The 25,912-nt window shown below is 34.0% G+C and overlaps 1 protein-coding gene across 12 annotated transcripts in view; it reads left to right on the plus strand.

The window, feature by feature from the left end:
- CCSER2 (coiled-coil serine rich protein 2) overlaps positions 1 to 25,912 on the plus strand; it is a 189,706-nt gene that overhangs the window by 153,215 nt on the left and 10,579 nt on the right. For 4 of the 12 annotated variants that reach the window (XR_005358079.1, XM_038534505.1, XM_038534513.1 and 1 more), the window contains one exon: positions 3,544 to 3,633. Coding sequence is in view for 10 of the 12 variants with exons in the window: in XM_038534505.1 (XP_038390433.1) it covers positions 3,544 to 3,633 (90 nt within the window). In the remaining 2 variants the exon portion in view is untranslated. Of the gene's footprint in view, positions 1 to 3,543; positions 3,634 to 4,566; positions 4,666 to 18,966; positions 19,100 to 24,466; positions 24,507 to 25,912 lie in introns of all 12 variants that reach the window. The other 8 variants (XM_038534509.1, XM_038534512.1, XM_038534506.1 and 5 more) reach the window with 7 other exon arrangements.

The raw sequence follows: 25,912 nt of genomic DNA on the forward strand, positions 1-25,912 counted from the left end.
GCACCACATCGGGCTCCCTGCTCAGTGGGAAGTATGCTTCACCCTCCCCTCACTTATGCTCTCTCTTCCTCTCTCTCAAATGAGTAAATAAAGTCTTTTAGAAAATGGATTAAAGACCATAAATGTGAGACCTAAAACCATAAAAAGCCTAGAAGAGAGCACAGGCAGTAATTTCTCTGACATTGGTCATAGTAACATTCTTCTGAGGCAAGGGAAACAAAAGCAAAAATAAACTATTGGGATTACATCAAAATCAAAAGCTTCTGCATGGCAAAGGAAACAACCTACAAAACTAAATGACAGCCTACTGCAAGGGAGAAGATATTTGTGTGTGACATGTTCAAGAAAGGATCAGTATCCAAAATATACAAAGAACTTAAACACCAACACCAAAAAGACAATCCAATTTAAGAATGCACAGAAGACATGAATAAGCATTCCTCCAGTGAAGACCTACAGATGGCCAACAGACACATGAAATAATGCTCAGTATCATTTATCATCAGGGATAATCAAAGTCACAGTGAGATACCACCTCACACCTGTCAGAAGGGCTAACGTAAGAAAACTCAACAATAAGTGTTGGTGAGGATGTGGAGAAAAAGGAACCCCTGTACACTGTTGATGGGAATGCAAACCGGTGCAGCCACAGTGGAAGACAATATGGAAGTTCCTGAAAAACTTAAAAATATAATTACCATACAATCCAGTAATTACACTACTGAATATTTACTCAAAGAATACAATAATTTGAAGGGATATACGCACCCCTATGTTTGTTTCAGCATTATTTACAATAACCAAACTATAGAAGTAGCCCAAGTGTCCATCAAAAGATGAGGGGATAAAGAAAATATGGTTTATGTATATGCAAGAGTGTGTATGTGTGTATGTGTATACACATAAATATGTATTCCATTAAGCACACACGTATATGTATATGTATTAGAATATCATTCAGCCATAAAAAAGAATGAAATCTTGCCATTTGCAACAACATGGGTAGAGGTAGAGAGTATAATGCTAAATGAAACAAACCAGTTAGAAAAAGACAGATACCATAGGATTTCATTCATGTGTGGAATTTAAGAAAAAAACAAATAATAATGGGGGGAGGGGAAACAAACTGTTGAGAACAAACAGATGGTTACCAAAGGGGAGGTGGATGGGGAGGGTGAAATAGGTGAAGGGAATTAGGAGTGTGTTTGTCTTGTTGAACACAGTAATGTATGGAATTGGTGGATCATTATGTTATACATCTCAAACTCATTTATCACTGTATGTTAACCACACTGGAATTTAAGAAATAAAAAGGAAAAATGTGAAGGATTTTCTCAGTGATTTCAAAGTCCTTTTCTAGTTCTAGCTTTCTATGAATTTTACCTTTTTTTTTTTGAATAAAAGCACTCACCCCTAGCCTGTGTGTGCATGCAGACTTTCAGAAAAGCGACCATATAAAGTGTTGAATTCATATTTTGTGTGAAATGTGCATATATAAAATCAGATTGCAATGCTCCCAGAATTTAACTGGAAAGTATAGAAGCTCAGCTATTTAAACCTTATTTAAAATGCTGAGAGTACCCTTTTATTTTCCCCTCAATATACTACTTAGTAATAGTTAATTTAGATACATTTTCTCATTGAGTCCTTAAAATAATCTGGTGAAGTTACTTGTGTAGACTTTCCTTTATAGAGTCATAGAAAATGGAACTCAGCTTAATTAAACAGGCTAACACATAGACAACAAAAAGGAAATTAATTCTGGAATTACAGTACTCAGGATAGAATACATAATGTGTTTGCATTAAGATAAATGTTTTAGGGCGCCTGGGTGTCTCAGTCGGTTAAGCATCTGCCTTCAGCTCAGGTCATGATCACAGGGTCTTGGGATTGAGTCTGGCATGAGGCTCCCTGCTTAGCTGGGAGTCTGCTCCTCCCTCTCCCCTTCTACCCTGCTTGTGATCTCTCTCTTTCTTTCTCTCTCTCTCTCAAAATCTTAAAACAAAAAAAGAGGTAAATGTTTTATCTTTACATACCTCCCATATATATTAAAAGTTATATCCTATTACAGTGAATTCTAGGAGACTTTTTTTTTTTAAGATTTTGAGAGAGAGAGAAAATGAACAGGGCAAGGGGCAGAGGGAGAGAGAGAATCTCAAGCAGATTCTGTGCTGAGCACAGAGCCAGAGTGAGATTCCATCTCAGGACCCTGAGATCATGATGTGAACCAAAACCAAGAGTCGGATGCTGAACCACCTGAGCCACCTGGGTGCCCCCATGAGACAGACTTTTCAGTTGTCTGCTTCTTTAGTGAATTCTGTTTCAGTGACTATCCCATTTCTTAGGAATGGGAAATATGTACTATAAGGAATGGAAAAATGTCTATACTACAGAGCTGTTTTTAATTAGATCTTTTATATATGGAAAAGGGAACAATCTGATTAAAATTAAGAAAAATTCTGAATTTTGGTAAATATTTTTAAACTAGACACATAGTTTTAATTTGATGCAGTAATCAAGAATTTGCTATGTGATGGGACGCCTGGGTGGCTCAGCGGTTGAGCGTCTGCCTTCAGCCCAGGGCATGATCTTAGAGTCCTGGGATCGAGTCCCGCATCAGGCTCCCTGCATGGAGCCTGCTTCTCCCTCTGCCTGTGTCTCTGCCTCTCTCTGTGTTTCATGAATAAATAAATAAAATCTTAAAAAAAGAAAAAAAAGAATTTGCTATGTGGGTTTTCCTACAAGAGAGTAAGTATGTTTACCTCCAGTGAGGTTGTTTAATACATAATATGGTTATAGTCTAACTTCATACTAGGGAGAAATTCTCATTATCATTGTTTTCATTCTTTCTTAAAAATTTGATATTTGAGAGACCAAAGTTCACACAATTAGGTACATTGCTTTGTGTTGTATAAATGACTAAATGAGTATGCTTTGAGTGAAACCATATGTAGAGGATTCATTTGTGAACTGAAATGGTCAGATGGATCTTATCAAAAGGCAGTGGTCCTTCAAATTCTTTAGTGCAGTAAGGTTAACACATTATTAAGGAGGCTTAAAAGCACTGCACATATAAATAGACAACCTAACTTGTGGACTGGTCGTATTTAATATCCAGTTTATTGCCATCAAAAATAAACTTAAGAAACTGTGGTGTAGTGTCTATTGTACCATTATAGTTTAGAGAAATACATTATATTTTGCAATTGTATTCTTTATAAACTGTATGTTGATATATATGTTTTACATTCATATACATAGTATTGTATATATTTATATACATAGGATCATAAATAATGCGTTTATGGACAATGAAGAGATTCCCAAAGTTCTTACTGTTCAAAATTTTAGCTTTACTGACTGACTCTAGAACCCAATCTCTGAATCAAATGGGAAACTACTGAATAGACCTGGCTGTTTGCCCTGTTTCTGTGGTGGTGGTCTTGTACCCTTTTGTACCCTTTATGAAAGCCTCTGATTACTTTGTATGTAAATATGTGTATATGAAATTACACCGGTGTCAACATTTGTGATTTTATTCAGGCAACCCGGTGTAACTGCCACCAGAAATCTAAAGAGGAAAAGTGCACATATGCTGATAAATATACTCAAACACCCTGGAGAAGAATTCCCGTAAGTAACATATGTCCTTAACCTCTTCGCATGTCATTTACTCTTTCAATGTTTATTTCACTCTTTTTCCTCTAACCTAATAATTTTGAATCTGCCATGACTGTAATTTTTTCTAGGTAAGTTGATTTTTCTTGTGTTTTAGGTGTTTATGTGCTTTCTAAAGCTTCTCTTGTTTGTCTTATATAAATGAATGTGCATTTAATAGCTTTTCTGTTCTGCACACTGTAGCCCATTTTGAGTGTCTAGTCTCTCATTGCATGTATTTATGAGAGTAGTATTTCCCCATGCCCTAAAAGAAACAGAAATCCACAGAATGCAGTCTTCCCTTTTTAGCAGCATGACTCTGGAAATACGTGATGTAGCTTATTCTTTTGTTGTTGTTGAAACCTTTCAAATATATTCTATTACAATTACTCAAGTATAAAGGCATTAAGATATAGATAGTAAAGGTTATGTTTAAGGCATGATTTGGGAATGATTTCTTCTAAACAGTAGAAAGTAACCATGCTTTCTTATTTTTTGAAATATATTTAGTCTAAAATACACTGACCATAATTTAACCTGAGTTCTGAAACTTAGTTCAGGGTGTTCCTGAGCCAGAGAATCATCACATGGCCATCCAGTCATCATAATCCTGTTGTTGGGTGCCAACTAATAGACATTATTTGTTAAGAAAATGCCTAATAAGCCACTTTTGACTCTTCTTTTGCCTTATTTTAGCAGTAGAATCCTAGTAACATAAATGAACAGGGAACCATAATGGTTAATGTAATCAGCAATCCAATTTTTTAAAACCTAACTATAGGCTTTAAAGTTTATTACTTTTTTTTTTCATTTTCATCTAATAAGTAATTTTTTGTGTGTGCTCTAAGGTAAAATGCTAATAATTAATTTATTAATTATTAATTAATTATTAATTAATTTATTCAACAGAAGTTTGTAAGCTCCAATCTCAGTGACTAGGCTCTTGAAGTAGAAGTAGGAATTGGGGAAGAAAATACACAGTCCAATAAGGATTCCTTCTACTAGCAGGTACTTATCAAAGGAACTGGTGATGTGATACAATTAAAGTGAAGTGAGTTCTGTTAGGTTCAAAAGATGAGGAAGGTCTAGTTGGAAGAATCAAGGAGCTTGTTGAAGAAGGTAAAGGTTGTGATTGAATTCTAGAAAGTGAAATATACCGGTAGACAGAGATGATGTAATATTTCTTTAAAGGAGGTGGAAACTTACTGGTTTGAGGAAATTGCAAAATAAGACTACCTTTTGCTTCTAGATAGGAGTTTGGGCCTCCCCCATTTCTCCAGTTTCCTCACAGATATTTGTGCCTTCTGATACTAAGTAGGTTGGTGATTTCTTTAAGTGTGAGAAGTTCCATTTTCCCATCCTCATGGGTGTTTTTATACCATCTCTGGCTTCTTCGATCTTATTGTTCTGAAAACTGGATATTAATCAGACAAAGGTAAATGGTGGGAAACAACCCCAAGACATTGCTTAGTTTACTATAATTTTGGGTGAAATGAAGGTCCGTTTTTCAGTCCAACACTCCTAACAAACCAGACTTTAGGCTTCCTTGCCATCTTCTACTTTAGAAATCACCTAGCTTAGGACTTTTGTTTTATACTTATCTAAGCTAACAAAAGGCAAGGAGATTAAGTGGGATATTAAAGTTTCATAATCAATCAGTGACTGAGATAATACTGTAGCTTCAGGCTGTTCACTGCTAGTTCAAGGTTCCTTCCCACAAAGGTACACTGAGGAGCCTTGAAGGATTGAGAGAGGTTTTGCGATTGAAATGGGAGAAATATTCTTGACAAAAGGAAGTACAAGTAAAGGTGATGATGAGGTAGAAAGATACATTTAGGCAATAGTAAGTACATGATTTCAACTGCAGCACAGTTGTATGTTTAGGGAAGTAGTTGAAGTTGGTATTAAAGCCCATTTGAAAGATAGAATTAAAAATTTTATCCAGGAATTACTGAAAAAGTAATTTTACTGAGTTGTATTTAGGTAAAGAGGTAGTTACATATATTTATTTACTTAGTTAATGTAATATAATACATGATACTAAGACAATTATTAACTATTAACATTAAATATTGAGTTTATTTTTAAAGTTGATTTTTATGTTTTTGGCACTTAAGATTCATTTGAAATAAAATTATTGTATCTTAGAAATCATTTTACAATAATAAAGATTTTCTTTTCTCTTCTAAAAAGTTATACTTGACTCTACATGTTCTTTTTTTAGCAGGAACTCAACATATTTAAAAAAGATATTGATGTTGGGTAGTGCAGTTGGGATTCTTCTTTGGCAACGAGTCTGTTAGGTAGTGATTTAGAGAATCAAAACATGTTGAATTTCAAAATCCCCAAGTTTAGCGTAGGCAACATTTTTTTTGATCTGGCTCATAAGAGTTTGGGAAGATTGAAAGTTATAGTCTGAGCCCTTGTTCTTTACCATTCCCTAAATATATTGAGAAATTTAAATGACACTCTCTGAGTTAGTTGAGGATCTGAAGTAAAATCTAAATCAGGTTTATGAGGCATATGTAAGCATGTCCTCAGAACATTTCCTGGCATCCGCGGAAGAAATCTGTTTGTAGTAGAAAGCATTGAAAGATGGTGGAGAAAAGAGAGATACCATCTATAATACTTGTTGGCAGCCATTTAGGAGGTGGAAAGAAACATGAAAAAAAAATAGACATTTTTGGAAGAAATGAAGGAAAATAAAGGAAGTGGATTTCAGATTTAGGGAGGGAAAGAAAGAGGGAAAAGAGATAAGAATGGGCTATAGGAAATTATGGTACCGTCGGAAGAGAATGGAGAAGTCTTACTTCTGGTGAAATATTCTCATCTGAGGGACAGAGTACCTGATAAAGTGGCGAGATGGGTAACCTGCAAAGAACAGCAGTGTGGAGCGTATCTAATCATTCACACAAAAGTAGTTGAAGTAAGACTAAGAATACTAGGAAGATGGTGATTATGTGAGAAAAGATGGCGCTTATGTGAAAAGATTCATTTAAAATGTTTTAGATGTATTTCCAGTATTGTTTCAAAACATTTAACATCAGTGTTTGAAGATTGCACATTAAGTAAATTCTAAATTTTCACAATATATACATTTAAAGCATTTGTTTAAACATCTTACCGAACTAGAGCAGCCAAAATACCAGAAAACCTTTCTAGACTCACACTATCAACCTTCTTATTATTTATCCCCTTGAATCTCCAAGAAGGGATTATAAGATGGACCCAAGGATCCACCTGACCTTCACATAATGGCTCACATGGATTACTCTTAAAATTGAGTGTAGAAAGAAATGCTGTTATATCAGTATCAGTGGGAAAGTTGTCTACCAGTTGAAATTCGGAATGTACACAATTAGATCTTTACTAGTTTTCTCTCGTATCTTAAGAACTCACAGTATTATATAGCAAAGAGGTGAGAAAAGATGATTTTATATACATTTTTAAATGTTCTCTTAGAATTAGTTTCTAGTAGTGAATCAAAGATTTAATCCATTTTATGGTGTATTTAATAGATATGTATATAACTAAAATAAGCTCAACAATTAGAATGTGGTCCACATTATCAGCAATTTTTGTGCTTAGAATTATGATCTAATGTCTCAGATTTACTGGGTTATGCATATATCTCAAAATGTCATAGTTAAGTATGTTCCTATCATAACTATTTATAAAATAGAAAAAAAATCAGAAAACCTTATCATAGACATATCACAGAAATCATGTCAACTGTACATAATTTCCAAAGGAAAAGGAGTTTGCCAGGGGCAGCATGATGTATGTACTGTTAAAGGACTCTGCTCCCTCCCTTTTTTTTTTTGCTTGCCTGGGAGATGAGACAAAATATTAAATGAAAGGAACATCATAACCCAAAGATTTGTTTTCAGATGACTTCTTCCTAAGTCCTTTTTCTTTTACACTATATGCCTTCCTGATTTGGGAGTGGGTAGCATTATTAGTTAATTTATGTGAGATTAACGTCCTGATTTTATTCTTCAGTATTCCATTTTATCCCAATTGGAGAGGTGTCCTTTTACTACTCATATATATTCTGAAGGGAATTAAATGATTTATTTCTTTGTGGAAGTGTTTATTTATATTCACTATTGTTTATATATAGCATATGCCACTAGAAGTATTTTAAGTGAAATACTCATATACTTTGGTGTTTAAACAAATAATAATTATAATGTGATTCATGTAATTATTTTTAAATTGTTAATGTCTAGTCAGTCATTTTTAGATATGGGCCATTGAATATGGCCTGTTTCAATGAGCTAAATGCTGACAGGAGCCATCTGTGTGGCTGAGCTATCACATTCTAGCTGCATGTATTTATGACAGCACAACAAGAATTCTGTTATATGTATATGACTATTACATGGCTATTTTAATCTAGAAGTTGAGTGACTTGTCTGGTCATAAATTTAAGGGTGTCTAAATTTGTGCCCTTCAGTGCCGAAACAAATAGGGCATTTTTAAAGCTTTGTATAAAGTATCCATTGAAAGAAGCAAAGTTTGTATCTGCAGTGTAGCTAGAAAAAAAAGGATAGCACCAAAGTTTTCTACTACTGGGATCCATTTCATTTGTGTGATATAGAATTTAATTTATTGACTTGTACATCAAGGGTATAGATATAGAAAGATTTTACTCTTAGAAATTTAATGATAGCAATCAGTGAGAAATGGATAATTCTATTAGCTTTCAAGAAGTAACTTGATCAAATCAGTCTTTCAGAAGAAATTAATCAAAAGTTAGGTGGAGATGTAGATTCAGAGTGTGGAGGGGACTTGAGTATATGAAAGACAAATCTTTAGTGATAGAGTTTCATCTACTAGGACAGCTCGTATTGTTAGTGCTAAGTGCCACAGGCCCTTTGCAAGCAAGTAAGACCATTCCAGGAAGCTCCCTAAAGTCTTCCAGAAAAGGGAGAAATAAGCAAACTAATCATGAATCAGGAAGTTTTAACAGTTCAGTGTTAAGTAAAAATCCCCACACTCTAACTTCAGGTGAAAACTGTCATCTGTTCTCACCTCTATGTTAAGAAAAAGCAGCTGTTTGAGGGAAAAGCTACAAGTGTTCTGGAGGAATTGGCTCATAGCTCCTTATCTTATCCCACACGGAGTTCACACAAATGTTTTTACATGAAAACTTGGTCTTGATAGGCTTTATGAAATGAAGTTGCCTCTAGAACCCTGAGTTCAGATGCTTTTATTTTTCGTGTTTTCTTTTTCCTTTATTTTGTTTTTGTTTTTGTCCCACCAACTTAAAGTATAATTAGAATATTTTGTATATTGTTAAAACTATATGTCAGATATCCCAGGTATGTTTTTCTACAAGTATATTTTATTTTTCCACTTGGATGGAATATATTCATATGCATACCTCCTGCTCTTTGTTTTTATATAAAACAAAGTGTTTTAGAGAAACCACTGTGATTTCTCTAACAGAAAGCACCTCCTATCTACCATTTCATCTAAAAAGTCATCAGAAGTTTAAAGTAGACTCAGAGGAGCAAAAAGATACTTTTCTGGCTAGAGCTAGAGAACTTCATGAGTTCATAGTATCAACTATGAAAAAATTAGGCACTTTGCCCTCTAGATTCGTGCTCCAGTAGAAATATAATGTGAGCTACATATATAAGGTAAATGCCCTACTATCCAAAATAAAGTAAAAAGAAACACACAGAATTAGTTTTATTTATTTATTTTTTAAAGATTTTATTTATTTATTTATTTATTTGAGACAGAGTGCACACAAATGGAGAAAGGCAGAGGGAGAGGGAGTAGTAGACTCCCTACTGAGCAGGGATCTGATTGAGGCTTGATCCCTTGACCCTGGGATCATGATCTAAGTTGAAGACAGACACTTAACTGACTGAGGCACCCAGGCGCCTCACACAGATTTAATTTTAATAAAATATTTGATTAACCCAGTCGTATCATTTAAACATGGAATCAATATAAAGAAGATATTGAGATATTTTACTGATATTTGGGTTTTGGGTTTGTCTGTGTATCTTTACCATTTGAGGGGTATTTTCCATTTCTACAGCATTTTATTTCAGACTATCCATAATTCAGTTCTGTGTGGTGGTCATTAGATTAGGCTTTATATTTTTTTTTTAAGATTTTTTATTTATTAGAGACAGAGAGAGAGAGAGAAACAGGCAGAGGGAGAAGCAGGCTCCATGCAGGGACCCTGATGCAGGACTCAATCCAGGGTCTCCAGGGTCATGCCCTGGGCGGAAGGCGGCCCTAAACTGCTAAGCCACCGGGGCTGCCCTAGATTAGGCTTTAAACCTGAACTAAGTATAAGTAGCTGGAATTGATGACCCCCTCCCCAAAAAAAAGTACATTCCTTCAGGTTTTAAACCATAAGACCATTCATTCATTCAGTGAACTTTGAGTAGTTTATTCTATGTTTCAATCCAATGTGCTAAGGGTTTTGGATACTAAATCAAAGACATTGCTTAATTCTTAGTTTATGAGGAAGAAGGGCAAGATGGCGGAAGAGTAGGGTCCCCAAGTCACCTGTCCCCATCAAATTACCTAGATAACCTTCAAATCATCCTGAAAATCTACGAATTCGGCCTGAGATTTAGAAAGAACAACAGCTGGAATGCTACAGTGAGAAGAGTTCAGCTTCTATCAAAGTAGGAAGATGGGGGGGGGGGGCGGGCAGTAAGGAAACAAGAGACATCCAAGGGGGAGGAGCCCCGCGAGGAGCCGGGCTAAGGCCTGGGCGAGTGCCCCCAGGACAGGAAAGCACCATCCCCGTCCCGGAGAAGCAGGAGCTTCACCAATTCTTAGTCTATGATGCTCACAAGCAGACAGCAAAGGTAAATCAGAGATGATAGGAGAGTTAGGCTGTTTCTGGACCAGAGAGTGGTAGACATGTGTTCCAAATTTGAGAACTAGACCTTCTGGCTCTCAGATCCATCCTAAAACTGCTGTAACTTATAGTATACTTGAGTTCAGGAGTGTACTGTGTTCCAGCACTCACCGCTGAAACAGAGCCATGCATCTGGGAACTTGTCTTGCTTCTGCGATCTTTTTTGCTGAAGGTCAGGTCTCCCATCCTTTGCTTACAAATTATAAATCTAAGTCTAATAAGTTTCTAAGTTAAGTTCTTTCCACAAGTTCTCTTTTGTTTTAGAAACACTCCCAATAGATAGGGAATCATGGGGAAGCAACACTTGCTCTTAGTGCTGCTGCTTAGTGTTGCTCAGATGTCCAGTATTTCTGAACTTGCCTGGTCTCATAGTTTAGTTAGTCATGTATTTTATAGCTATTTCCATTGTTTACTGTTGAAAGGAGTAAATTATCTTTCTTCTTTTTCATACTTAGGAAATAACCTTTAGTTTATAGAGATGAGAATTTTCTTAAATATGTTTTCCATCTCCTCCCCCCAAAAAATATGACCCTACCACTATAATCAGTGTTTTGAATAATTTTCCTCTGTATTCTTCTAGTGTGCATTATAGTTTTATTACTCTAATTTTTTTTTACTTTTTATTTTAAATACTTACAGGTTCATGAAAAGTTATAAAAATAGTACAGAAAGATCCTTTGTACGGTTCACCATTATCCCACAATAGTTTCATTTTATGTTAGCATAGTACAATATCAAAACCAGGAAATTGACATTGGTATATGTGTAGTTCTGTGCCATTTTATAACTGTGTAGATTCCAGCAACTCCACCATATTTAAGATGCAGAATTATTGTGCCATTACAAAGTTCTGCTATGTGTGCCTCCTTTTAATAGTCACAATAATTTCCTTCTTCCTCTACCATTCCTAACCCCTGGCAATCGCTAATCTGGTTTTTCATACTTATAATTCACACGTTTCAAGAATTTTGCATAAGTGACATTATATAGTGTGTGAGCTTTTGAGATTGTTTTTTTTTTTTTTTTTCACTCAGAATAACACCTTGGAAATTCATCCAAGAAGTTGTGTCTGTCAATAATTTGTTCCTTTTTATTGCCAAGTAGATTTCCCTGATATGGATGATCCACAGTTAGTTTAACCACTTCATCTATTGAGAGATATTTTGATCATTTCTAGTTTTTGGCTATTAAAAATAAAGCTGCTGTGAGTACTTGTGTAGAAGATCTTGTATAGATGTAAATTTTCATTTCTCTGGGATAAATGCCCAGTAGTGTAATTTTTGGGTCATATGATAACTCTGTGTTTAGCACTCAAAAAAATTCCCAAACTGTTTATCACAACTGCCAGAACAGTTTCTCATCAATATTGTATGAGTGATAGTTTCTCTGCATCTTTATCAGCTTTTAGTAGTGTTACTATTTTTAAATTTTAGCCATTCTGAGAAGTGTGTAGTAATATATCAGTGTAGTTTTAATTTCTATCTCCCTCATGGCTAATAGTTTTATTGTCTCTTTGTGTGCTTATTTGCCATTTTCTTGAATATATCTTCATGTCGTATTTTCTAACTTGATTTTAATTTTTTTTACTGTTAAATTTAGATTTCTTGATATATTCTCTGAGTCCTTTACATAAGAGTAAAGGCTGTAGTTTGGAAGTATTTTCCCCCGATAGTTTGTCTTTCCATCTTCTTCAAAGAGTCACTCAAGATTAAAAGATTTTAATTCTTAAGTCCAATTTATCAATATTTTTTCTTTTATGAATTGTGCTTCTTACATTATATCTAAACTCTTCACCAAGGCCAAGACACTGAAAATTTTGTTTTCTTCTGAAGTGTTTCTAGTTTTACATTCTACATTTAAATCTGTGATCCATTTCGAGTTAATTTTTATGTAAGATATGAGACTTAAGTCAGGGTTCATTATTTTCCGACAAATATCAGTTAATTTTTATGTAAGATATGAGACTTAAGTCAGGGTTCATTATTTTCCGACAAATATCCAATTGCTTTGAATCAATTTTTAAAAAGATTATCCTTTTTCTATTGAATTACTTTTGTGTTTTTGTCAAAGATCAGTTGATTATATATTTGTATGGATCTACTTCTGGGTTTTCTATTACATTGATCTATGTGTCTACCCCTCCACCATTACTACATTATTTTGATTGCTATAACTATAAAAAGTCTTAAGTTGAATGATTCCTTGTACTTTTGCTTTTTCATAATTGTTTATATATTCTAATTTATTTGCTTTTCTGCATAATTTTAGAATTAGCCTGTGTTTATCTAAAAAAGATCTTGCCAAGATTTTGACAGAAAATGTGTTATACCTAATATCCTTTTGGAGTTAGCATCTTTAGTGTGTTAGGTCTTCCAGTCCATGAATAAGGTATATCTCTCCATTAATTTATATCATTTTTTTTATTTCTTTAATCAACATTATCTAGTTTTCAGAATATAAGTTCTGCATATGCTTTCTTAGATTTATTAAGTATTTTATCATTTTGAGTGATTAAAATGATATTGTCTTTTAAATTTGAGTTTCATGTGTTCATTGCTGGTATTTAGAAATACAATTGATTTTTGTTTATGGATCATTTATCCTATGAACTTAGGAAACTCACTTCCTAGTTCTGGGAGTTTTTCCTGTAGATACGGATTTTTATATGTGGACCGCATGTCATCAAAATAGGAACAATTTTCTTATCTGCAAATAGGAACAATTTTCTCACATTTTTATCTGTATGTCTTCTATTTCCTATTCTGATATTATGCCACTAGCTAGGGCTTCCAATTATATGTTGAATAAGAGTGATGAAAGTGAAGATTCTTGCCATGTTCCTGATTTACAGGGGGAAAGGCATTCAGTCTTTCACCATTAATTAAATGTTAGCTATAGATATTTGAAAGATGCTTTTTATCTAGTTGAGGGATTTCCTTTCTATTTCTAGTTTGCTGAGAGTTTTCATTATGTATGTTGGAGTTTGTTCAGTCCTTTTGCTATACTAATACATATGAATGTGTCATTTTTTTTCACTTTAGTCTATTGATTGCATTGATCATTTTTGAATCAACCTTGTTGACCTAAATGCCACTTACTTACAGTGTATAATTCTTTTATATATTTCTGAATTCTAATCAATAGTATTTTGTTAAGGATTGTTTATGTTTGTATTCATGAGGAGTAATAATCTGTTGATTTCTGGTTTTTGTTTTTGTTTTATACTATCACTGTCTGGTTTTCTGTCAGGGTAATTCTAGCCTCATAAATGAATGGGGAAGTATTCTTTCCTCTAGTTCTATTTTCTGGAAGAGAATGTGTAGAATTGGTATTAATTCTTTAAACACTGGCAGAATTCTCCAGTGGACCATCTAGGCCTGGAGATTTCTTTTTGGGGGAAATTTTAAAATTGCTATAGACCTATTCAGGTGATCTCTGTCATCTCAGATGAGTTTTCTTAGTTTGCGGTTTTGAGAAATTTGTCCATTTCTTCTCATTTGTCAAATTTATGACTGTAAGGTTACTCAGAGTATTCCCTTTTAATGGTTGGAGGATCTGTGTTGTGACCCTGTTTCATTCATGATTTTGGCAATTTGAGTCATCTTTCTGATACTCTTTATCATTTGTAGTGGTTTTTCAATCTTATTGAACTTTTCAAAGCACCAGCTTTTTGTTTCCTTGATTACTTCTACTTTTCTGTGTTCAGTTTCAGTGATTTCTGCTCTTGATTGTATTCTTCTTTCTACTTACTTTTGGTTTATTTTGGTATTTTTTTCCTAAGTGTCTTAAGGTGGCAGTTCAGTTACTGATCTGGGTTTTTTTTCCTCTTTTTTGTTACTGCTATAACTGTGTTCTACAACTTTCGATATGTATTTCTTTTGTATTCAGGGAGTATATGACGTGTGTGTGTTTAATTTTCCTTGAAACTTCCTTGATCCATGAATATGTTGTTTAGTATCCAAGTGTTTGGAAATTTTTCTATTACTAATTTCTAATTTGATTCCCTTGTGGTCAGAAAACACATTCTGTGCAATTTCTGTTATTTTAGTTTTCTGTGGTTTGTTTTATGGCCTACACTGTGGTAATATTCTATGGTAAATGTTTTGGTAAATGTTCTATGTACTCTTGAAAAGAATGTATATTTGGCTGTTACTGGATGGAATATTCTGTACATATTGAATAGATCCTCATTGTTGATGGCATCCTTGAGTCCTATATCATTGCTAATTTAATTGCCTAATTGTTTTATTAATTAAGAGAGGAGTGTTAGGACTATCCAACTGTAATTGTGGATTTGACTGTTCTCCTTTCACTTCTATCAGTTTTTACTTCATGTGTTGTACAACTCTGTAGTTTGTTGCATACACATTTAGGATCACGATGTCTTTTTAGTAGATTGACCCTTTTATCATTTTATAAGATCACTTTTTGTACCTGGTAATTGCTTTGAATCCTCCTTTATTTGATACTAATTTATAACCACTCTTACTTTCTTTTGTTTTTTTGCATGGTAGAACTTTTTCTTGTTTTACTTTAAAACAACTATATTGTTATATATAAAGTGAATTTTTTGTGACCTGCATATGATTGTGTCATGATTCTTTATCCACTCTGCTAGTTTGTCTACTTGGTATCAGTACATTCTTTTTATTTAATGTATCAGTATGTTAAGCCTGCCATTTTATTTTTTGTTTTATTTCCTCTCTTCTGTTTTCTTCCTCACTTCTTTGCTGCTTTTTTTTTTTTTTCTTGCCTTTCTGTGTGTTACGTGTATCTCTTAGAGTTCCATTTTGGTTTATACATAAGTGTTTTGAGTGTATCAGTTTGTATGGAACTGTTATAGTTGTTTAGGTATTATACCTACATAACTTATGTAGTCTACTAAGTAGAGAACCTTACTACCCTTTAAGTCCCTTTCTCTCCCCCATTTGTAATATAAGTGTCTTAAATATTTCCTATACACACATCAAGAATGACATACGACAATATTAGAGCCATGGCTCACTCATTGGTCTTTTCTGTTGGGATTAGAGCTGGGGCTACAGTTTCTCCTGTGACATTTAGCAGGTCATTGTGTAGAGGTTATATGAACTGCGAGGCTGCCTCTTACCTGATTCTTTGACATGGTTCAGGATTCTCTTGACACTGTTTCTATTTTTGTTTTTGTCTTCACTCACTGGCATTTCTGTGTGCTGGCTTCTCCATCACCTAGTCTAGGATACATTAAGCAAAAAGATAACCCAGGCATTCTCTACTATGTTTATCCTCAGATTTCAAGATTCCTAGCTGGTCTATCTTCTTAGCTCCACCTTTCAGAGTTTCATGTTCATTTCATGTAAAATGTCCAGAGTTTTTGCCTGTACTTTGCAGAAAGAAAAGAGGGAAGTGTTACCTATTTCATCTTTTGATGGAACTTTCCAGAACTGGAAGTACTGCTCCTATTAAATTTTAATCAAAGTATATTTCTACTCTCTGAAAGTCACATAATGAAGCTGTAGCTGTAGTTGACACTCAGAAAAGTGAGAAAGCTATTCTCAGGATGGTTATATTTCATAGAAGAGAGAAATACTCAAATCAACACAATGAAAAGCAGAAGAAAAATTCCCTAAGACAAGTGCCCATTAAATGATGTAGATATTTATAAACAAGATTGATCATAATGAATTTAGGTAGGATCCAGAGAAGCTTTTAGGGAATGGGTTTGAAATGGGCTTGGGCTTGGAAGGTTTGGTAGGAATTAGGTAGATGGGGGTGGAAAAGTGAAAGGGAGGCTAAAGTAAAATGAGTAATATTCTTTGCCTTTCTAGGCATAAACTGAAATGACAGCTCTTCAACCAATTCAATAAACAGGTGCCCCTTGGCAGGAGCAGGCATAGCTATTTACGTATTTCTTTCACAAGATTGTCTCTCTTTCCCTCTCATACTCAAGCCCATCCCAGAGATCATGATTTATTGGTCTTGGGTGAGTAAAGATGGGTATCATTGTTTTGTTTCTAAAATTCTTAGGTGCTTGCAATGTGTATCCAGCCCTTGATGTTATAGCTTCATCTCTAGTTAAATACAATAATTTCATTTATGTTTTAATAGCTTTATTTAATTCAGTTTAAATCCATAAACAATTATTTAGAGTCTGCTGTATGTTAGGGACTATTAGGCAAACAAAAGTAGGACATTGAACATCCTTTAAAACTCCTGCCAGGTTCTAGGTATTGTGGCAGATACTTTGACTTAAGTTATTTCAAAGAACTAATTCAAGAACATTTAATACAAAGTTGATTGTTTTAAATGCCATATAAATAGTTATAAAATCAAAGGATAACCATGCTTGGAGTGGGAATAATGATTCTATGAACTTTCTAAGAACTGAAAGAATCTTCTTAGAAATGAACCATTTTGTCTTAGTCTCTTTGGGCAACTGTAACAGAACACCATAGACTGTATGGCTTATAAGCAATAGAAGTCTTTTTCCCACAGTTTTGGAGGTTGGGAAGTCCAAGAGTAGAGACACCAGCAGATTCAATGTCTGGCAAGGGCCTGCATAGACAACCATCTCCTTGTGTTCCTTTGGTGGAGGGGGCAAGAGAGCTTTCTGGGGTTTCTTTTATAAGGGTACTAATCCCATTCACGAGGTTCCACCCTGATGACCTACTTGCTCACCTCCCAAAGTCCCTACCTCCAAATACCATCACACTGGGGGAATAGGTCTCAACATATGAAATTTTGGGGAAACACAAACAATTCATTCTGTAGCACATTCCAATCCTGCATCTTACAAATGAGGAATCTGAGCTCACAGAAGATTAGTGACTTTTTCAAGGTTTCAGGACTTAGGGAAGATCCAAAGAAAAACAGTTCCCCGACTCCCAGTTAGTACTATTTTCACAAACCTTCAGAGAGAATTTATTTCTTGGAAAAGGAATCTCTGACTGCTAGTTTAGCTCATCTACAAAATACTCATCTGAAAGTGTGTTTACCCAGTTCAGTGGGTAGAAGCTTGGCCCTGGTGAAACTCATAGCAAAAGTGCATGTCCCTTCTTGGTTGAAGACTTGTTTTGTGTAAAACTTTTGAACTAAAACATTTCTGAAACAGTAAAATAGAATTGTATCATGCTTATCTTTGGAGAACACTTGGGATTATCACCCTATTAAATATTTTCTAAGCTCTTTTCACAAATATCTGTGGCTAAATTACTGGAGAAAAGACAATAATTTCAGAAGATCGGATTATGATATACTAGGATATTCTAAAAATAATTAATTCTACATGATTTCTTGGAGCTATTTTCCCCCTTCATTAACAGAGAAAGTGGATCATTTTGTTTTTTATAGTGAGCCAGTATAGCTACGATTACTCTTATATTTAAATAAGTATCTGATTATACTGAACTGAGCCAAGAAATATTGATACAGAAGTGGAAAAAAATTTTATTTGAACCAGTGTTTATTAAATCTGTAAACACCAATAAAAACTATATTAGTAATTTTCTAATGAATTATTTCTATGTCAGATTAATTCATCTGAAAAATTATGCTTACCTTCTTTTGCAAATTGAACTGGATATGATGATGATTTACAGCTTATTTTCCTTGACAGTTTTGTTAGTGTTTTAGTAGTTTTATTTGTGGTTATATTTTAGTTGGTGAGGGAGCTAGGAACCGACCTGAGACCCAATCTGGTTCTATTTATGAGACATTGAACACATTTTTTTCTTGATAACCCAGTTTTATCTGGAAAGTGAGGAAATTGAAGTAAATGCTATTGCAGACATATTCCAATTCTGATCATGTTATTAAGTAAATCTAAGAAGCCATAAGTTACTCATACTAAAAAGCATGCATGTTTAACCTGTGGCCTGTATGTCACATTCTTGACAATACTTACTCTCAAAACATCCTAAGTCTTTTTAATGCTGTGTTGGTTCTGCTATCTTCAGCCAATGTTCTTTATTTCACCTGCTAATCTTCTGGAAACCTATGATTTAAAAAGAAATGAAAATTTTTTGTATGATAGTTTTTTGTTGCCTGATTTATAATTGATGCAATTTCTGTGTTTGACGATTAAAACTCTATCTCCCCTTTTAAATGCTTTTACATTAAAAGACTGGGATCTGCTGTTTAAAAAAGAACTATATGATGATAAATGTAACCTATGCCAGAAAGAATATTTTATTTCTTATGTATTACTATAAATACTACGGGAAAATAATTTTTTCTTACAATATTTGAAAAAATACCTAGGTTTGGATTATGTTGTATTTTTAATCATTTGAACGATCTGTGTTTAAAAAAGAATGAAATCTGTCTTCTTATTAACACTATTGTTGTTATTTTTTTTAAAGTATGACTTTGGTTTCTCTATTTTTCGGTTCCCTTTTTTATTATACCTCCCTACCCCGTCTCTCTCTGCACAGGGTGGGTATTGTGCTCCCTCCTTCTCTTCTTGGCAGGGCTCCTTCCAGGGGATCCCACGGACTGTTCCGCCGCACCGCAGACAGAGTGAGTCTGTGTCTCTCACTCCTCTCCTGCTCTGGCTTCCCGTTCATGGTATTTCCCCTCTGCATGACCTGTCCCTTCCCCAGCACCCCGCCTCCCGTCCAGAGTGACCTGCAGGCATGTGCTAAACCAGCACTTCCTGGGCTCTCTCCTATTAATTAACCCTTCCTTTGACTGCATGTGAATAGACTTCTACTTAGAGCCTTAGGAGAACTACCTGAAGTTAATTTCATTCTAATGCTGTTTAAACCTATTGCCAGTGGCCCTAGACCTATTGACATGCATCTGCCTTAAATGTATTTTCTTTTTTTGTGACCTTGAGATATATGAATAACAATTTTTTTATCTACATCAAAAATATACATACTGTATACAGTGATATGAACAGATGCATACTGTTTGAGGGAGCAGGCTTACTAGACCATTGCACATTTCTTTAAATATTACCTAATCAAAAAGCTGTGATTGCGTTTCACTGTCATCTAAAAGAAGTCTTTAATCATTTAAAGGACTTTTTTTAACGACTAATATGTTTTTGTAATTCATCAGCTGCTGTACAGTCCAGAAGAAAATGGCTTCTGAAAATGCATGGTTTACTAACATTTCTAATGATTTAGTAATGGTTTGACTTAAAAAAAAAAAAAACAAAACTTTGTTTACATTGAATCTGCTTTCCAGAACAGTGTTTTATTATTTATATTATGTACTTAAGTACACCTGGTAAGTTGGTTATATTTTATCTTTTTTGAAAAGTCACCCAAAAAAAGCTAATATTAATAAAAAAAGAGGTATTAATATTGTCAGTCAGTCACTTTTATGCCTCCTCCATGGATTTACCTGATTTTTGATTCAGATCAGTTTTTCATAAATTATCTTTATCCATGTGAAGTATCAAAGGTCCCAAAGGGAGAAATTTTAAGCAGTTTAAAATTAAGAATGTGATTTATTTAAATAAAAATTCATTCATTGAATTAGGCAAAATTACAAGGTATCAGTGTGAATTTGAGACAAGGTTTGAGGTTTATTTTTTGGCTTTTTTGCCTTTGCTTCTTTTTTGTGCTTTTTGTTTTAAAGAAAAACAGAATAGAAAGTTTGTACAGGCTTTTATATCAAATTATTTAGTAGCAAGTTAATTTGTTGAGTGGAAGCAGTGAGAAGAGGGATTCCTTCTCTTCCTCCTTTTCCATCTCCTACCACTTTTGTAGGCTTCCCTTTTACTTCTCTTGTCTTCAAGTACTTCCCTTTCCTTCCTCCTCTCTGTAAGTATTCCTAGCACGTAAGAAATCACTTTAACTCGCTAGTGAACTAATCTTTCAAAGGCAGCTATAACACGATAATATATTTTTAGGCTTATAGCTAGTAAATTGCATTGTTTGACAGATTTACCTCAGATTAACATCCTTGCCTTGAATTTGCTCTAACCCCTTTTTAGTTCCTGTCCTCTTTCTCTGCCATTCTTCTACCTCATTCTTCTTACCTTCAGTTAGCTATAATGTGGAATTGAAGTTTAAGGTTGATTATTCTGTATTGCAAACAAAGATTTATGTTTATTTTAAAAATACGTCACTCATTTCACTAGTTTCTTATTTGTATAGCTTTAGAATTTTCTGGTCCTTTTGTTTAGTCATTGGCCCTCCATTTTCAAATGTTTCTTCCTTCTTGCCTCTTGGGTTAGAGTTGCCTTTTTCATTTCCCAACTATGAAGAATCACTGTCTTGCAACCCTATCAAGATCTGTCTTTCTGACTTTTGTAAATCAAACCTCCTTTCTCCTCATCTTCAAATTAGTAAGGAGAAAGTTTTGGTTCTCTAGAATTTGGATGTGTTAGCCACCTATCAGAAGATAATTCACAGCGTAGTCTTGAGTAAGTGCTAACGGCTTAGGTAAGAGAACTGTCCCTGGAACTTGATCATCGAGACTTGTAGACCTCCTTTATGGAAAGTGATAATTTTCCATAGTGTTCATGGCTTTCTGATATTTCTTACTGAGCTTGGGAAGATTCCTAAAGGAAAAATATGTTCTAAACACTACACTATTTTGGATTTATCCTGAGAACAGCTAAAGCAGTTTACTAATAACATTATTATTATTGTAATTTTAAAAAATATTTTAAATTTCTCTAAAATGTAGAATTTTTATAGAATGTAAAATATAGAATTATATATAAATTATATAAATACAGAATTTTAATTTTTAAAGAATATTTTGAATTTTTATAAAATAGAGAAAAGAAGGGTATAGAGTCCAATGGTTTTTCAGAGGGTTTTGGAATAGATCTCCCCTTCCTACACTAAACTTAGTGAAATAATATTTGTCTCCATATTTAGTTAGTATGTGATTCAAAGGGCTGATTTTTGGATGGGTTAATTCTGTAAGTGATGGTAGATAGTGGAGAAAGTTCTCCTTTATTATAATCTGTTTCATTAATAAGTTCTTTCTGAGGCCCTCTTAACATCAACATAAGTGAACTGCCTTTTCTTCTAAATGCAAAAGTCAGGCAGGCTTTAATAAGGGCAATCTGGTTTTGTTTATGTTTTTAATTATAAGAGTAGTAGATCTTCCAGCATAATGAGATAGCCTGTTCTGGATATGTAGAAAGTGAAATAATTAATATTTACAGGGAATGTTTAGCTCTGGTCACTCAGGAAAGCTGCACTGGCCAAGAATGTTCTTGCTGAATTTAAGAATAACTCTAGAAAAATGGAGAAAAAAGAAAATCCTGGTCTTCTTATATTTTTATCTTTCTCAGGAAATTTTGACTTCCATTTCTTTTCTTGAGTATATCACACTCTTAACTTGATGCTTGTCTTCTAATTTCAAATTAATTTTTTCTCTGGGTTAGTAGAAAATATCTACTTTTAAACATAGAAGGGGTCTTTTTCTTGTCCTGACTTCAGCTTTTGTCCGAATTGACTTAACTAACATTGGTTTAGTCTTTTTGATTTCCAGCTGTGTAAAATTAGGAAAGATAAATAACCTACCTCAGAGTAGGAAAATTGAATAAAAATAATGGCTTTTGGCAGGTAAAAAGCCCTAATCATAATCTCAAGTAGCACTTCTTGCCAGATCATATGCTTTTAGGAATACTTGACTTCTCCAAAAGTATATTTTAAGTAATACCTACTTCTTGTCATGCCTAAAAAGACTATTAAATGTGCTCTTTAACACCTTGAAAGAATTCAGAAATCTTATCAACCGTTACCTTTTATGTACAATCACTTAGATGAGACAAAAATTGTTTTTAAACAATAAAAATAATGTAAGTGCATCTACATTAATAGCTCAGCAGTTTCTTGATGTAGTGTTAGTATTGCCTGACTTCTAAATTTATGTTATGGTAACTAACTGCATTCCACCCAGAATTACATTAAGAATGATGATTACATTTTCTTATATCCTCCTCCTCTTTTTATAACCCTCAGAGAGTGTTTCACAAACCTTTTTGACAAATGACACTTAAGAATTCATTTTATATTACAACCCAATACATGTTTACTAAACTAAACTATGTACTTACAACCCCAGCACACAAGTGTATTTAAAATTAAGATAAAAGTTGAATGAATAATACTTTCTCTTAGAACATATAATACTCTCATATTTTCTTCTTAAACTTTTGTTTTTTTTCACATAGTATCATTATATGAACATTTTGGTTTAGTAAATATTGAAAGTATCATTTTAATGGGTACATGTTAATACATTATTATGTGACTGTACTATAATTAATCTTTTCCTATTGTTGGGCATTGATGTTGTTTCCATTTTTCCCCACTAAATAGAGATACTCTTGCAATCCCATTTATACTTGTGTATAGATCAGTAGCATCATCTCTCTTACGTAGATTCCTGGAAGGAGGTTGCTTAATTAAAGGGTTTGTGCACTTTCTAGAAACACTTGATGTGTATTATTGAACTGCCAAACATGTTCATAAGGCATATGTTAATGTGGCTCACTCTGATTGGCTCTACCATGTGACTATAATCAATTTTATATGTAAGGGTAGCATTAGCTTCAGTGCTTCAATGAGAAATTAGCTCTGGGAGTGACTTTTCATAAAAATAAAATATTTTCAGTGAAATGGAAACTGGGATAACTCAGTAAAAATTGAACAAATAATATAGAATATGACACTGTCCATTTTTGCAGCTAATTCCAAGTGCTGTTTAGTTTAGTCATTGGTTGATTGACTAGAAATGTGCATCAAACTCATGGTCCAGGAGGCTGTCCCATAAACTAGTTTCTCTGGGCACTTTGCAATGATGAGAAACACAGCAGTTGCTGTTTTTTGTATAAGCCTTTTACAACAACCTGCTCTGTAGATTGTGGAATTGTTTTGTTAGCTGTATTCGTTGTACCATATGCCTGCAGTATCTTACTCTGGAGAACTATATCATGTGATATTGATCACAGCAATGGAATGGTACTATTATGTTTAGTTTTGTTTTCTGAACTACTCTGAATCCCAGAGGTTAAATGCTAATGGGTTCTATGTCTTAGAGATAAGACCCATGAAAATTAAGCACCTCACACTGATTGTGCTTGGGTAATAAATGCTTATTACTTAAGTGAATGTTAATCAGTGTGATAGTTTTTAAACAAGTTAACTGATCAAATTTAAAAAACCATTGAACTCCTTATCTCAGAATTTGTTTATATGTAATTTCTATTTATCAATCAGTTATCTTCTCTAAATTCTCTGAGATCTAGAGGCACCGTTCTGAGGTCTAGAGGAATAAGAGCATTCCTGATTCCCAGAAAACTTTGGAAGTTGTGATGGGTTAATGTGAATTATACAGCAGAATTCCTTGAATCTTGTTATATTAGGGATCCAGTCATGTCTTCCATCTTTGTAGTGATGTGAGGATAAGTTAGAACATCATATTTAAGACAGACTTACGTGAAGATCAGATTATACTTTAATTGGTCTTTAATGCAGCAGTTAATAATAAACGTAAACTAATGTTGAATTATATTTAGCTTATAATGTGCAAGGCTTTCTGAAATTATTAAAGAAATTTCTACTTGATTTGTAAGGGATTACATGTGCTAAACCTTTTTAGATCTTTGGAGTATAAATATTGTGTCAAAATCCTTTCAATACTTTATTTGGTAAGATTCTTCAAATGATTCCTTTTAAGTGTGAGAAGTTTTATATATTTTGTTCTGTGATTATGAATATTTATATTAACTTGCAAACCTCTTTAGCGAGAGAGTATAAATTTATTAAAAATGTTTTAATTTTACATAAATATATTAAATAAAATAATACTGCCTGGAAAAACACAACAAAAGCTAAGCAAATACTGTTGGCTGCTATACCCAGTCATGGCAATTCCTTGGTGTTGTGTGTGGTCTCTGACAACCATTGTCCTGTCTTTTTCTTGTCTCTGCTCTCCCATTATGCCATTGGCAAGGAGTTGAGAAGTTAGTCCATTACTTCTCTGACAAAGCGTGGTACAGTACAATTTCAGATTTTTTCCTACCACCTTCCTCATAGTCACCTTTTGTTTTTGTTTTTTTTCCAATTTGCATGATGCATGTCAGAGCCTGCATGAAAATACAGGCATGTTACAGATGGCTCCATTTCCATCTTATAGCTTTTAAAATGTATTTAATGATAATAATAATAGTAATAAACTTATACGTACCAAGAAAATAATTTGAGGTAATTCCTGTGTCTGCTATGCAGTAGCATTATTATGCATTAGAACATTTCCTGCTTTCTACCTTACACACGTAGACATATTTTTCTCAGTCAGGACTTGTTGTTCCTAGCTGCCATCTTATCTTTGGTAACTCTAGAAGAAAATGTTTACAGAAACTGCTATGAGTATTTTTTCTTATGCTAATACTAGAAATCTTTCAAATGGTAGGACAACAATAAAGGTGAAGTTTTTCTCAGTGATGAATGCTAATTTGCCTTTTCTTGTGTTCAGTGTATTCCTCCAGTAGGGCACTTGGAACCATTTTTTTTCCCTCAAAATATTGTTGCATATTGTGACTTGAGTTTGGTGTCTAAGACTTAATCTATGTAGGATAGATCATCTGAGGAAGAAATAGGACATTATCCAGGAAAGCAGGAAAGTTAGTCCCTGAATGTTGGTATTGAATTTTCCTATTCTGTTTCTATTTTTTATTTATTTTTTTAAGATTTTATTTATTTATTCATGAGAGCCACAGAGAGAGAGAGAGGCCGAGACACAGGCAGAGGGAGAAGCAGGCTCCCCGCGGGGAGTCCGATGTGGGACTTGATCCCGGGACCCTGGAATCAGGCCCTGAGCCAAAGGCAGATGCTCAACCGCTGAGCCACACAGGTGTCCTGCCTTTTAAGTTTTTTAAATAATCACCGTGCTATACTTGCATATTCTGAACATCTGTGAATTCCTTGGAATTACCCAAATAACAGAATAATAGTTTTAGTGCCGCATTTTAAGTTCTCTGTTCCGTTCAAATTGTGGCTTTACTATTTGCTAAAGCATGTGAATTTCAATATGTTGCTTAATTTCTTTTAACTAAGTTTACTCATCTGCAAAAATAAGACAGTACTTTCTACTGAGTCTCTTGTGATAATCAGAGATCACACATGCAAACTTACATACAAACTTAGTGTTTGACTATTTACCCTTGGAAGAAGGGAAACTGTTCTGTCAGAGCCCAGAATATAGCATTTCTCAAGTATTTGTAATGTGTCAGGTACTATATAAAGCACTTTGGTAGGCATGTTATCATTTATTATTTACAACAATTTGGTAAGGTGTAAATACTGTTACTATCCTCATTTTATAAATTACGAAATTCCATCTCAGAGTAGTAAGACAATTTGCCAATATCTCACCAGTAGTAAGTGATGGAGTCAAAAC

Source organism: Canis lupus, chromosome 4 (genome assembly GCF_011100685.1).
Source record: "Canis lupus familiaris isolate Mischka breed German Shepherd chromosome 4, alternate assembly UU_Cfam_GSD_1.0, whole genome shotgun sequence".
NCBI classification, from domain to species: Eukaryota; Metazoa; Chordata; class Mammalia; order Carnivora; family Canidae; genus Canis; species Canis lupus.